The sequence below is a fragment of the Scyliorhinus torazame genome, chromosome 3 (assembly GCF_047496885.1).
Source record: "Scyliorhinus torazame isolate Kashiwa2021f chromosome 3, sScyTor2.1, whole genome shotgun sequence".
Lineage (NCBI taxonomy): Eukaryota > Metazoa > Chordata > Chondrichthyes > Carcharhiniformes > Scyliorhinidae > Scyliorhinus > Scyliorhinus torazame.
The window spans coordinates 13,400,133-13,415,256 of record NC_092709.1 but is presented as its reverse complement, the minus strand read 5'-3'; the positions used below and the strand labels follow the sequence as shown (position 1 = coordinate 13,415,256).

General features: G+C 45.4%; 1 protein-coding gene across 7 annotated transcripts in view; it reads left to right on the top strand.

Moving 5' to 3' along the window:
• The window catches only part of LOC140408302 (PDZ and LIM domain protein 5-like), a 328,382-nt gene that overhangs the window by 240,078 nt on the left and 73,180 nt on the right, over positions 1 to 15,124 (top strand). For 6 of the 7 annotated variants that reach the window (XM_072495316.1, XM_072495317.1, XM_072495314.1 and 3 more), the window contains 2 exons: positions 6,271 to 6,357; positions 11,569 to 11,753. In XM_072495316.1, the coding sequence (XP_072351417.1) occupies positions 6,271 to 6,357; positions 11,569 to 11,753 (272 nt within the window). The remainder of the gene's footprint in view (positions 1 to 6,270; positions 6,358 to 11,568; positions 11,754 to 15,124) is intronic. The other variant, XM_072495313.1, reaches the window with a different exon arrangement.

Genomic DNA, 15,124 nt, shown 5'->3' with positions numbered 1-15,124 from the left:
TACATCTTTATGTAGTCCAGTCCAATAAAAATGTTTCTGGATTTTAGCTTGAGTTTTCCTTATTCCCAAATGACCTCCCACTGGTACCTCATGTGCAACACGCAACACATCCTTTCTATACCCTACCGGCAATACTACTTGATGAACTTCTGCCCACTTTTCATCTGCCTGCATATGTAAAGGTCTCCATTTTCTCATCAAGAAATCACTTTTACGGTAATAACACTCTGGTATACACTCAGATTCCTCTTCCGTATATACTTTTTGATACATCCGTTTTATTTCTACATCTTTTTGTTGTAAGTTCGCCAATTTTCCTGAACTAAAAATATCCGCCTCACCCTCCACCTGTTCTTGTTCTTTTTCAACCATCTGATCAAAAATTGTTTCTGATAATTGCACTTCCACGTCATCTTCACTCTTTGATTTCTCCTCTTGTCTTCACCTGTGACTTTGCGACCTTGTTACCACACAATCTGGAAAAATCCCAGGATATTCTTCCTTCAACACTTCAGTTGTCTCATTTTCCACTGGCCTATCAACCACAGTAGGCATCACTCCCACCTGCGATCCAGCTATATCGTTACCCAAGATAAACTGTATTCCTGGACAAGATAGTTTCTCTATTACTCCTACTACCATTTCACCACTCTTCACTGGACTTTCCAACCTTACCTTATATAATGGCACGCCACTCCTCTCACCCTGAATTCCACATATTACCACCTTTTCTGGCAACATTCTTCCCAAACTACATAACTCCTCATCTCTTACCATTAAAGATTGACAAGCTCCCGTATATCTTAAAATTGTGATTTATTTTCCTACTCTTCCTGATACACATGAGTAAACTTTACCCACACAAGTAAATTCTTTAAAGAGATCTGGCACTTTCTTATCAATCACCTCTTGATCAGGCTGTACAATCTTTCGCACCTCCTTTGCTTCACTTGGGCTTTCCTTTACCACTTTAACAAACACCACTGTCTTATCCTGTTTTACCACATCAGCCTTCCCAGTGCTTTTCTTCAACCACCAACACTGTGACTTTACATGGCCTAGTTTATTACAGTGAAAACATTTGAAACTTTTCATGTCTCTTCCACCCTCCTGGATTTCTTTTTTAATCTGAGGCACACTCTCCTTATTATCTCCCATCAGATCACCTTTACCTTTACCACTTGAGTATTTCTCATGTCCCCAGTTTGTATCCCTCACAGGCTGAAGCTGATGTCGGAAACCAAGCTTTGATTTGTGAACTAATTCATAATCATCTGCCATTTCTGCTGCTAACCTCGCAGTTTTAACCCTCTGCTCTTACATATGAGTTCTCACTACATCAGGAATTGAATTAAACTCCTCCAAAATTATAATTTCTCTGAGAGCTTCATACGTTTGATCTATTTTCAAAGCCCTTATCCACCTATCAAGATTACTCTGTTTGAGCCTTTCAAACTCCATGTATGTTTGACCAAATTCTTTCCTTAAATTTCTAAGCCTTGGTCTGTAGGCTTCAGGCACTAGTTCATATGTACCTAAGATGGATTTTTTTCACCTCCTCATACGTCCCAGATACCTCCTCCGGTAGTGATGCAAACCTTCACGAGCTCTACCTACCAGCTTTGTTTGAATCAGTAATACCCACATGTCCTGTGGCCATTTCATTTGTTTAGCTACCTTCTCAAATGAAATGAAAAAGCCTTCCACTTCCTTCTCATCAAACCTTGGCAATGCTTGGACATATTTAAATAGATCCCCACCAGGCCTTCGCCTTTGACGCTCTTTCTCACTATCCTCATCACTATCATCCAACTGTACGTTTCCCTTTACGTCTGCCAATTTTAACTGACTGTTATGTTTCATGGCCATTTTCTGAAGTTCAAACTCTCTCTCTTTATCTTTTTCCCTGATCTGAATCTTTCTTTTTGTTCTGCTTGGGCTATTCTTTCTTTTCTCCTTTCTTCTCTCTCCTTTTCTTTTTCCTCTCTCTCTCTTTCTTTGTTCTCTCTCTCTCTTTCTTTTTCCTCTCTATCTCTTTCGTATTCAAGCTGCTTTAATTCTTTCTCGTGTTCCATTTGTTTAACTTGCAACTGAATTTTTGCCATTTCCAATGAATCAAACAGTATCTCGGGCAACTTTAAATGCTTAACCACCGCCATAATTACCTCATCTTTTCGCATTTTGTCAGGTAATGTTAACTGCAATGTTTTTGCCAAATCTAACAGTCTGCTTTTAGTCTCTGTCCGTAAGGTACTGCGTTTGACCGACTCCACCCCCAAAAACGTCTGAGCGTCTGAAAGAGCCATTGTCCACAACACACTCCCCACTTAAACTAAAACACCACACCTGAAAATAAACCACAATATGCTCACCTCGCACTGTCTTTAAGTTCACTAAGCCAATCCAATAGATAGACTTTTATCCCCCTCCAGCCCCCAATTATTATGGGCCAGTGTTTAGAGAACCCCAAAGTGCATCATGGAGTTCACCTGATCCACAACTTTTAATAGATTGTGGTATGGGGAGCACACGGCTCACTCTACAGTTATGGTATAGCAGAAAATGGACCAGTGGTTTTTAAAACAAAACAATGTTTATTCTATGAACTCAAGTTAACCTTTTTAAAACAAACAGTGAATATCTTAGCAACCATCAATTCAAATACACCCCCCAAAGAATACAACACTAAGTAATCTGTATGCTGTCCTTTTAACATCCAAAAGGCTTAACAAACCTCTAAACAGGAGCACATCAGTGTTTACATTCAAGACTGAAAACATCTATAATTCTTCTGAATTCACCAAATGATCCATAGATAGTCTTTGGGTGGCAGAGATCAACAGCAGTGCAGCTCACTTTTAACTTCAGATTCAGCTCACTGAAAAACACAGACACACCCAAGCTCTTTCTCCAACTGAAACTAAAAAACAGAAGTGGAGCTCAGCTCCACCCATACTCTGACATCACTCCAGTAACATGAGCAGCCGATGTCTTAAAGGTACATTTCTTAAACACCCATTTCTTAAAGGGTACTCTCACATGACACATGTTTCACTGCCATTCTGTGAGATTGTGAATGATCTGTACCTTGACTCCACTTGGCCACCTTTGTTCTGTAGCCCATGATAGCCCTGGCAAGCAAAAATAGATTGTCCTCAGTCCCAGTGTTACAATTCCAGCTGATGTTAGTTCTGGACAAGTCAGATCTTGGCTTGATGGATTCTAACTTTTTCTTTTAGAAACTGTGGAGGAAAGTTACTGAACAAATTCACAGGAAACTGTTGGTAAAGGGTCACTCCCAGCCTAAAGAACATGAAATACACAAACCGCGTGGCCAGCACATCATCCCTTTTTATCTTTGTGGAACCCATAGAATCCAGAAAGTGCAGAAGGAGGCCATTCGGCCCGAAGCCTGCACTAACCCTCTGAAAGAGCACTCTATGTGGACCCACTCCCTCGCCCCATCCCCGTACTCCATTTAACCGGCACACCTTTGGACACTAAGGGGCAATTTTTAGTACAGCTAAACCACCTAACCTGCACATCTTTGGACTGTGGGAGGAAGCCGGAGCACCCGGAGGAAACCCATGCAGACACGGGGAGAAAGTGCGAACTCCACACAGTCACCCAAGGCCAGAATTTAACCCGAGTCCCTGGCACTGTGAGGCAGCAGTGTTAACCACTGTGCCACCGTGCCGACCTGAGAGCTCCGAACGTCCCACCGCATTCCTTATCTGACCTCACTGTCCTTGCTCATCTAAACTGTTCTAATGAAGCTCGGTGGAAGCTGGAGGAACAGCAGCTATCTTTTGATTAGACACTTGACAGCCTTTTAGTAATTTCGGATCATAACGTTATTTCCTCAGACAGAGGGTGGTAATCATTCCGCTGTAACCATTCACATCCCCTCTGGATGCAGCCTCATGTATTATTCCTCTCCTTTGCCTTGCTCCATCTTTCCCTCTCTTCAGTTCTTTCTTTCCCTGCCCCTCTCTCACTTTCCCTGATCCTTCACTTGTTTCCAGGATTGCTGAAGGGCCATTGGCCAGAAACGTTAACTCTGTTTCTCACTCCACATGCTGGTTGACCAACATTTTCTGTTCTTATTTTAGATATGCAAACAAAAAGTGTGTTTAAAATTGCTGAAATTGCTAAAACTGTCAGCCAAATTACTTTGAACGAATGTTGCTTAAAAGAGAGACATCTCGTCAAAGCTTAAAAACGTGCGTGTGTGCATGTGTGTACATGCATGCATGCACGCTCATCTGTGTGCGTGTGTATGCACATCTGGCATGCTCAAGTATGTGTGTGTGTGCACGTGTGTGTGTGCGCATGTGTCAGCGTGTGTGTGTGTGCTCGGGTGCGTGTAAATTCCTTTAATGCATCCAACTCGGTTTGATTTTATGGCCCAGTGTTGACTTACAAAAACCATATCCCCGTTTGGGGATTATTGACAACTGTGACATGTACTTGGAGCAGCTGAGCCGGGCAGTATTACCACATGAAATGAGCATGTTGTGGAAGATGAATTCATGGTTTATTGAGCAGAGAGCAGGTGCGCTGCGGAGTTTAGCCCTTTGAACAGCACGTGAAATGCTAGGCGAGCAACAGCCGTGGGTGTATGTTCTGATGCTGACCATCTACTTTCAACCCCCCCCCCCTTCCACCGCGCCCCTTACAAAATAAAACAAAGATTTCCTCATGGACATACAGCAAAATGGAGTAATTGTAAAATTACAGCAGAAGAGAATGTCACCTCCACTTTTAAGTCCCTGCTTTCAGCAGGTGAAGAATACTGGGGACTGTTGTGGGGAAGTCGATGTTGATCTTAGAATTAACCTCTCATATAATAATAATCTTTATTGTCACAATAGGCTTACATTAACACAGTAATAAAAGTTACTGTGAAAAGCCCCTAGTCGCCACGTTCCGGCGCCTGTTTGGGTACACAGAGGGAGAATTCAGACTGTCCAATTCACCTAACAAGCACTTCTTTCGGGACTTGTGGGAGGAAACCGGAGCACCCGGAGGAAACCCACGCAGACACGGGGCGAAAGTGCAGACTCCGCACAGACAGTGACCCAAACCGGGAATCGAACCTGGGACCCTGGCGCCGCTGTGAAGCAACAGGGCTAACTGCTCTACCGTGCTGGTATTATATGAGAATATAAGAAATGGGAACAAGGGAAGGCCCCACCAGCTTGCGCAAGAAGATCATTGGATGTACTTCCTCAATTTCACTTTCCTGCTCCATTCCTCGATTTCCCTGCCGTCCCCCCCAAAAAACCCGCAGCCTCACCATTCCCAGCCTCGTAATGTTTTTCCCAAATTGAAACTCCTTTCTGTGCCCTCTGCACCGTGCAGGGTGTATCTCACACTTACAAACAATGTGCTGCAGCCTCGAAATGCAATTGCACGTCGCCATTTCATGTGAATAATAGAAAATAATCTTGACTGTGTCGCACAGGATGTGAGTGCCATTACAGGAATGGTGATTGATTGTTGTAGAAGTGGTGGGGACATCGCAAACAGAAGGTCAAATTGAAACGACACAAACTGCAATCAGAGGTGTGCTGCCCGCAGTACCCTGCTGAGGGGATTTACTGTCCTCCTCAGCGACGGACCTTATATTTGAAGTTGAAATCCATGAAGAGTTGTAAAGCTGCAGGGGCCCGGGATGACACTTCCAAATCTGTCGTCTCATGTATTGAATTTACACCCAGAATCTTGAGCGTGGAATGTGTACTGGCTGAATGCTTGATGACCTTCAGAAGCTTCAGAAAGTTTCTCAAAGCCATCATGGGACCAAAGCTATTGCTTGTACAATTTACTGGGAGATTTAACATGCCCAGCCTCAGATTGTGTGCCTGTGTGGGTGAATTGAGCGTGCAGGGATGGACGGCAAAATTGGCAAACACAATGAGGGTGAATCTCAGAGGTGGGTGGCTCAGATCGGCGCTGCATTGGCACAGAATGGTGGTGATGGGGAGGAGGGGGTTGTCCTCCACATGCCAGTCCTCACAACTTGCTTTCTAATGCTGACCAGAAGCTAAATACCTCCCCCGAGAGAGAGAAGGGAAAACTCGAGAGAGTCGGCCTGTAATCATCCCGGGTATATTAACGGCATGGGATTGGATTCATTAACAAATCGACTCAGACAAGGTGTTGAAGCAAGGTTCTGATCTCACAAACTGCTCCTCTTTAATTCTTCTTCATACTGTGCCTATAATTGTGCTCTCTTTCGTTCTCTGACCTTTTCTGTTTTCACAGCGTTACGTGGCATGAATCAGTTTTGTCCACTGAAAAATCCACTTGCAGCCACTTTTCAATTTCGCCAATTAAGTCTGCAATGTCTAGGTAATTTTGTTTCACTCTTCTGACGGAATAGCAACTTATAGAAGAGTGATATTGGGCTGGCTGGAAATCGATATTGAGCGAACCTACAGCACTGCTAAATTGGCTACCAATACACCTTTTCAAATCCCGCTATGACCTCACCCCCTCCCTATCTCTGTATTTCCACCCCCCTCCCGCCAGACCCATAACCTTCCGCCCCTCTAATTCTGGGCTGCCCAGGTTTCATCACTCCATCGTTGGCGACTGTTCTCCAGCCGGCTGGGTCCCACGCCCTACAATCTCTCCCTCACTTTCCTCACTCGCAGCTCCCTTAACGCACTTTATAAGACCTACCTCCTTATGTGGCTCAGCGTCAAAAGGTTACTTGATGTTGAACGCGCCATGTAAATTCAGGTTGTTGGTCGGGAGATCTGAGCTTGGACTTCCTGTGAAACTGGAGTGTTGGGCTGATTGGTATGTCTGGATTAAGTGATGATATCTGACCGTATAGTCATATTCCACAAGTCTGATGTGAGCTTTGGTGTGCGAGTCAAGAGTTGAGGCCCAAAGTCACAAGTGAAGCAGATTTAGACTACCGATTCCAGGCGGTGTCACTCCTCTTGCCTCCAGTTTCAGGTCCTGATCCTAGCCTTGCAAAGTTGTTTACATTAAAGATATTATCAATGCAACTCTCTCCATCAAGGCATTGTGTTTAAGAGTGTGATTGCACCCTGTAAGCGTTCACCTGACGGGTTTCTCCTATTCACCATGCCTCTTTAACTTTAGGTAGCCAGAGTCTTGACCAGATTATGTTTGGGTGAAAGGGACACTAACCACACTGTAAGCGTCCAATAAAATGTACCAGGGCCGCATTGTGCACACAAGAAAACTAATCCGGGAAAGGAAGAAACGATATGGAGAGGGCGAGCAATCGTATTGATACTTAAATCTGCTGCCTTCCATGATTGTTAATCGGTCATAGTCTTCCAAACCAATCATTCGCTGTCTTCAAGTGGCGTAGCAGACAATTGTAAATGATGTTTATTCGGTGCAAAGTAAACATGGAAACATGCCTCCCAGGAGGAGGTCCTGTGGCCCATCATGCCTCTGCTGGGTTTCTGAAAGAGTTACCAATTAGTCCCGCTATCCCTTTCTTTCCCTGTAGCCCGGCATTTTTTCTTTCTTTCTAAGTGCCTTTTGGAAGATCTTATTGAATCTGCATCTGCTGCCCTTCCAATCAGCAGGCCCCAGGTTACAACAACTCGCTGAAAGATCCTCCTCTTTCTCCTCCCCCCTTTTCCTCCTCTCCAGGTTTTTTGTGAACCGATTGTTTTATACCTGAGTCCCCTGGCTATCGACCCTCCTGCCAGCGAAACAGTTCCTCCCTACCTGCTGTGGTATTGGCAGACCGGATGCCTGCCTGCCTGTGGGCATCCCCGGGGGAGAGTAATCCACACATCTTCCCAAAGTGACTCTGCCAACACTGTTTGTGGAGAAGGTGGGCAGCACGGTAGCACAAGTGGACAGCACTGTGGCTTCACAGCGCCAGGGTCCCAGGTTCGATTCCCTGCTGGGTCACTGTCTGTGCGGAGTCTGCACGTTCTCCCCGCGTCTCCGTGGGTTTCCTCCCACAGTCCAAAGATGTGCAGGTTAGGTGGATTGGCCATGCTAAATTGCTCTTTGTGACCAAAAAGGTTAGGAGGGGTTATTGGGTTACGGGGATAGGGTGGAAGTGAGGGCTTAAGTGTGTCGGTGCAGACTCGATGGGCCGACTGGCCTCCTGCACTGTATGTTCTATGTTCTAAGGTCGGACCCCTTAGACCCAGTCTTACTGTCCTCTGACGACCCCACGCATGCACACCTTCCAATAGGAGTCATTGGATAAAGACCATGAGCAAAAACGCTGGCCAGGTTTATTTGACCTTTTTTCAGAGACAGAAGCCACTACGGTCGAATACTGTGTCCAAATGACTGCCCAGATCTCGAGTCAGCTAAAGTGCAACGCATGCTCCCAGTGTGATTCGGCTAGTACATGATGAAATGAGACATCTTTACGTACACAGTGTTGCAAAATGTTCTTGAGGTTGGGTTGATACCTAAAATAGTTTGTTGATGTGATCAGGAAGTGAATGCAATTTGATTATTATTTGAAACAGCAAAATTAGTCCTGAAAAGAGTGTTTTGTGTAATGCAGGTATAATTTGTGTTAAATATTTCTGCCAATGTATTTCATTGTGATTGTGTATGGGGACAAACAGAAAGATTGCAGTCTACAATTCCTCAATACCTGATGCTGTCAAACTGAAAGAAACTCACCTCGGGAACATTTGTTATTTCTATTTATATCCCTTTTACATAGATATTCTCTTGTTGCTTCTTGTCTGACCTGGTACTTGTTGGTGTGCACGCTTGCTTTCTGTGTCTATTCATACAGCAGATGTTCGACTGTAATTTGAATTGTAAAGCTCCCGATGAAATAGGATAATTCGAAGGAAACCTTGCTATTAGTTGCCAAACAGTTTGATAGAAAGAAGCATGTGAATTTATATAGTGACTTTCCCAACCACAGGAGATCTCTACAACCAATGAAGTACTTCTGAAGTGTAGTCACTTGTAATTTTGCGCACAGGAAACAACAATGTGATAATGATCAAACAACCTGTTTTTGCGATGTTGATTGAGGGATAAACATTGGCTGAGACACCGGTAAGCACTCCCCTGTTGATTTTCAAAATGGTGCCAAATGATCTTTTACATCCACCCCAGAGAGCACAGGAGGCTCTCGGTTTGGCACCTCACCTGAAAGACGGCACCTCCAACAGTGCAACACTCCCTCAGTACCGCACTGAGATACCTGCCTTGGTTTCTGAACTCGGCCCCCTGGAGTGGAAGGTGAACTGGCACTTGTGAGGCAAGAGTCCACACTACCCCAGGTGAAGAGGTGATTGGGAGTTACAGCGGGGGAACCGCGCATGGGAAGAGGGTGCGTTTTCTCAACCGTGTTTCTAGCATAAGACGGTCACCAAGAAGCCCAATGAGAAATTCAAGAGAGGCGTCTTTGCCAAGGGAGCAGTGAGAATGTGTAACTCACTACCACGAATGGAATGGCTGAGGTGAACAACGTAGGTGCAGTTGAGGGGAAGCTGGGTACGTTTACGTGGAAGAAGGGAATGGAAGCAAGGAGATGTTAACATGGTGGGTGAAGTAGAGAGGATGGATGATCGTGAGTGAATAAGCACTGATGCAGCGACCAATTCTAAGCATTAAGAAGTTGAGGAAGCATTTGAGATTCTTGGTTTTGTAAATAGGAGCAATGATACAAACACAACAAAGTCATGCAAAACATTTACATGTCTCTAATTAGGCTTCAGTGCGGAGTATTGTGGCTGGCATACCTGTGTTTAATTCTGGGCAGCACCTTGTAGGATGGATGTCGAGGCCCTGTACAAGGTTCAGAGGAGGTTCACCAGGATGCTGCAATAGACTGGGGAATACGGAGTTGTTCTCCTTCGAGCATTAAAGGTTATGGGAACACCGAATGGAGTTATTCAAAATCGGGACAGGTTTTAGTGGAGAAAATAGACCGAAACTAACCAAAGGTGAAAGTGTGGTGGTGTGTGTTATAGCTCACTCGGGGGGTCTGGGTTCCTGTGGCAACATGCACTTTTCCATGCATTTGTGGTATGGAGCTGTGGATAGTGACAGAGGCTGAAAATGCATTTCTATCACATGGCTGACCAGGGGTCTCTGCCCCTCTTACTGCCAGAAACTGGTGTGTGTTGGCGGAATTTGCAGGTTGATACTCCACCTGTTTGACCGCTCGATGAACCGTTCTGTGACCATCAGGTTCTGGAGTGGGACTCCAACTTCGAGGTGCTGGCTCCGAGACAGGGGCACTACCCACTGCAGCGCAAAACCTCGCATCGGCCAAAGGTTTCAGATATTTTTTTGTTTAAATAATTGCCAAATGAAGTAGCAGGCTTCTTCACAGGCTTGTCAAGATCAGAGAATCACTGACCGGGAAAAGCGTGGAATCAGATTCTGTGGGATGTTTTGAAAGGCAATGGGACTTTTCTTTATTTATTTTTGGTGGAAAATGTTAGAAGGAGGCATTCGGCCCATCGAGTCTGCACTGACCCCCGAAAAAGCTCCTTACCTAAGTCCACTCCCCTGCCCTATCCCCATAACCCCATCTAACCGGCACATCTAAAGGGCAGCACGGTAGCACAGTGGGTTGCTCAATTGCTTCACAGCTCCAGGGTCCCAGGTTCGATTCCCGGCTGGGTCACTGTCCGTGCGGAGTCTGCACGTTCTCCCCGTGTGTGCGTGGGCTTCCTCCGGGTGCTCCGGTTTCCTCCCACAGTCCAAAGATGTGCGGGTTACGTGGATTGGCCACGATAAATTGCCCTTAGTGCCCAAAATTGCCCTTAGTGTTGATTGAGTGGGGTTGCTGGGTTATGGGGATAGGGTGGAGGTGTGGGCTTGGGTAGGGTGCTCTTTCCAAGAGCTGGTGCAGACTCGATGGGCTGAATGGCCTCCTTCTGCACTGTAAATTCTATGATCTATGATCTTTGGAAACTAAGGGGCAGTCCTAGCATGGCCAATCCACCTAACATGGACTTGAACAGAAATTATTTGGGTTATGGAGAAATAACCTGGGTGCGGGCTAAATTGGATTCAAAGAGCCAGCACGATGGGTCAGGCTTCCTTTATGTGCTGTGAGATTATAAATTCTTTAATTGGATTTAAGGAAAGGAACCGTTCCTTCATTAGCCATTATTCTGCCGTTACTTTGGACTCGATGCTGACAATGTGGACTAGAAACGGCATCTGTTCTGACATGCAACGTGAAGGACGTTGATGAATGATGTGCAAATGTTTATTTTTATCACAAATGGTGTGTTTCTGAGCAGGGAACATAATGTTCGATCTTTCCAAACCTTCAAAACTGACTCCATTTATGTGGGTACTTGGTGTGGGATACATGTCGCAGAAGTCTTCTCGTCCAAAGCAGAAATTCGACTGTGATAAAAATGTATTTTGCAACTCTCGACCCTTTGCAACAGCGCAGACATTGTTGCGTTGTTACCATTTAGACTTCACCCTTGAATGAAGGTATTTGCTTTTCAGGTCAGGGATGAAGTGACTGTTTCCAGGGTTATCCCGAACTTCAAAGTATTGTGAAAAAATTACTTAAGGGACTGAGGGTCAATTTCCTTTGCTCTTTTACAGTGGAAATGGTGAGGACGTTCTTCAATCCATTGGCCCTGCCACAGCTTCAGTTAAGCCCATGTCCAAGCCTCCTGGTAGGGGGTGTCACACATCACCAGCTGCTGCTCCACCCGGCCCGACCTTTCAACCGAGCGGACTCCCTGGTGCGGGCAAAACAACAGGCTGGCAGGCCGGCAACCCAGCAGGTAAACTGTGCTTCATTTTCTTTCAGTGTAGTAAAGTTACAGACGAAGCAACAAACCGAGGGTTGTCTTCAAAGGTCATGTATGTTGTGGCAGCCCAACATCATTTCCACCAAGGACCATGTCGACTATTTGCTGCAAGTTTAAAAGCGTCCTTGAAGCAACAGCAACCTCTAATTCTGGCCTCCTGGACATGGCCGGTTTCAATTGCTCCATCTCTAGCAGATGTTGCCTTGGCCCCAAGCCTTGGAATTCCCTCCCCACATCTCACTTTCATCTTTTAAAACACACCTTAAAACCCAGATCTTTGACCCATATTTTGGTCATCTGACTTAATAACGCCTTACGCAGCCCAGAGTCCTATTTTATAACATTCCTTCTTGAGATGTGGGCGTCACTGGGCTGGGCCAGCATTTGTTGCCCATCCGCAACTGCAGTTGAACTGAGTGGCTCGCTGGGCCATTTCAGAGGGCATTTAAGAGTCAACCACATTGCTGTGGGTCTGGAGTCACGTGTAGGCCAGAGTGGGTAAGGGACGGCAGATTTCCTTCCCTGAAGGACATTAGTGAACCAAATGAGTTTTTACGACAATCGACACTGGCTTCATAGTCATCATTATACTTTTAGTTCCAGATTTTGTTTTATTGAGATCAAATTTCACCACCTGCCATGGTGGGATTCGAACACAGGACTCGAGAGCATCACCCTGGGTCTCTGGCTTACTAGTGTAGTAACAATACCATGACACCACCGTCTCCCCGATGTTGTTCTTGAATGCTCGTGTGAAACATTTTGATATGTCTTACTGCATTGAAGATGCTATTACAAATAAAGTTGTTGTTGAAGGCCTTGAAAAGGTGAAATGGAAAGTATTGTAACGTAGAAAATAGAAGCAGGAGGAGGCCATTCGGCCCTTCGAGCCTGCTCCGCCATTCATTATGATCCCGGCTGATCATTAAGTTCAATACCCTAATCTCTCCTTCCCCCCATATCTCTTGCCCTTTAAGCCCCAAGAGCTATATCTAATTCCTCCTTGACATTACACAACATTTTGGCCTAAACCACTTTCTGTGGTAGCGAATTCCACAGATTCACCATCTCTCGATGAAGACATTTCTCCTCACCTCAGTCCTAAAAGGTTCACCCCTTCTCCTCAAACTATGATCCCTAGTTCTGGACTCCCCCACCATCAGGAACATTCTTTCTGAATCTGCCATGTCTAATCCTGTTAGAATTTTATAAGTTTCTATGAGATCCCCTCTCAATCTTCCAAACTCCAATGAATATAATCCCCATCAATTTAGTCTCTCATATGACAGTCCCGCCATCCCAGGAATCAGCCTGGTAAACCTTTGCTGTACTCCCTCCATAGCAAGAACATCCTTCCTCCGATAAGGACACTAAAACTGCACACAATACTCCAGGTGTGGCCTCACCAATGCCCTATACAATTGCAGTAAAGCATCCTATTCCTATACTCAAATCCTCTCGCTATGAAGGCCAACATACCGTTTGCCTTCTTTACTGTACCTGCGCGCACTCACTTTCAGCAACTGATGCACGAGGACACCAAGGTCTTGCTGAGTGTCCACCTCTCTTAATTTACACCCATTCAAGTAATAATCTGCCTTCCTATTTTTGCTACTAAAGCAGTAACCTCACCTAAGGTGAACAAGGGGGCATTCGGCAGCTCAGGCAGATCTGTGGAGAAAGAGAAACATTTCTGATCAATGGCCTTTCATCAGGAATTATCCTTTGTTTTAGCGTACCCATCATAGCCCAGGCATGAGGCACCTTCTCACTTTTTAAAAACTCTTCCATGTGATTTGAGTGTCGCTGGCTAGGCCCACATTGGTTGCTTATCCCTAATTGTCCTTGAATCATAGAACCATAGAATTTAAAGTGCAGAAGAAGACCAGTTGGCTCATTGAGTCTACACAGGCCCTTGGAAAGAGCATCCCACTTAAGCCCACCCATCCCCGTAGCCCACCCATCCCCGTAACCCAGTAACCCTTCCTAACCTTTTTGGACACTAAGGACAATTTACCACGGCCAATCCACCTAACCGGCACATCTTTGGACTGTGGGAGGAAACCGGAGCACCCGGAGGAAACCCACGCAGACACGGGGAGAACGTGCAGACTCCGCACAGACAGTGAACCAAACTGGGAATCGAACCCTGGAGCTGTGAAGCAACTGGGAAGGCGGTGGTGATCTAAAAGGCTTGCTAGGCCATGTCAGAGTCAAACCATATGATGTCAGGTTGGCCAGATCAGGTAAAGGTGGCAGGTTTCCTCCCCCAAAGCACATGAGTGAACCAGATGGGTTTTTATGACAATCTGCTAGTTTCACAGTCACCGATACTGAGAGTAGATTTTAGTTTCAAATTTAATGATTGAATTTAAATTCCGGCATCTGCCGTGGTACGTTTTGAATCTGTGTTTCCAGGGCATTAACCCGGGCCTCTGAACCGCTACCAATTCAGTATTATTGACACTGTGACACCATCCTTGAGTATTGTCGTAACAAACAGTATGGCCAGGATTAGTACTGTATCATGCAGAGGCGGTCTGGGCGCAAATATGTGTTCGAAACTGGAGCCCAAATATTTAAAGTTTTGGTGTGATCTCTTGAAGTGCTACCGGTCTATGTATTCACAAGTTTAATAGAGTTTACAATTATGAGGTTGCAAGGTTATTCACATACACCAAATGCTGATGGAAAAATGACTGCTCATGGATGGACACTTGAGAGGATGCTATTTAAATAAATGAAACTATATTTTGGCTTTTAGAGTACAGCAAAAGCCATGCACGTCTTGAGTAGACTATTTATTTATTTAGCCGTAAGCACACCGCTAGATATTGTTGTGCGGAATGCTAAGTACACATGCTGATCTAATCATTGATCAGTTGGCTGGCTAAAGAGTCACCAATAAACCTTTAACTTCGGTACAAAGTGTTCCTGGGAATCGTCAGCTTCCTCATAAAACTGTGTGAAGAATGATGGGGCAACGCTTTATTTTTGAACAGACCTTTCCCACCAGGTGTCAGTTGTACTTTCACAGTCTTAAAAGCGTTCCCCAGATGTTCCTTTACCTCGATTGTGACAATAAAACACAACAGCGATTGAGGCGGCAGAGAATTGGGCATTCGTGTGGGTATCAGTGCGAGACCTGGCAGGGTGCCGGGGGGGGGCGGGGGGGGGGGGGGGGTGCAGAATTTCACAGCGACGACCACATCTGTTGGTCGGGGTTTTTCAGAATTCTTCCGTCCCCTCACCCAAAGAGTCGGCGCGGAACGCACCCCCATCGAACCTAGCAGCCCCGCGGACGTTTAACGCTCCGCGGGGGTTAATTGCCTCAGGTCAACACT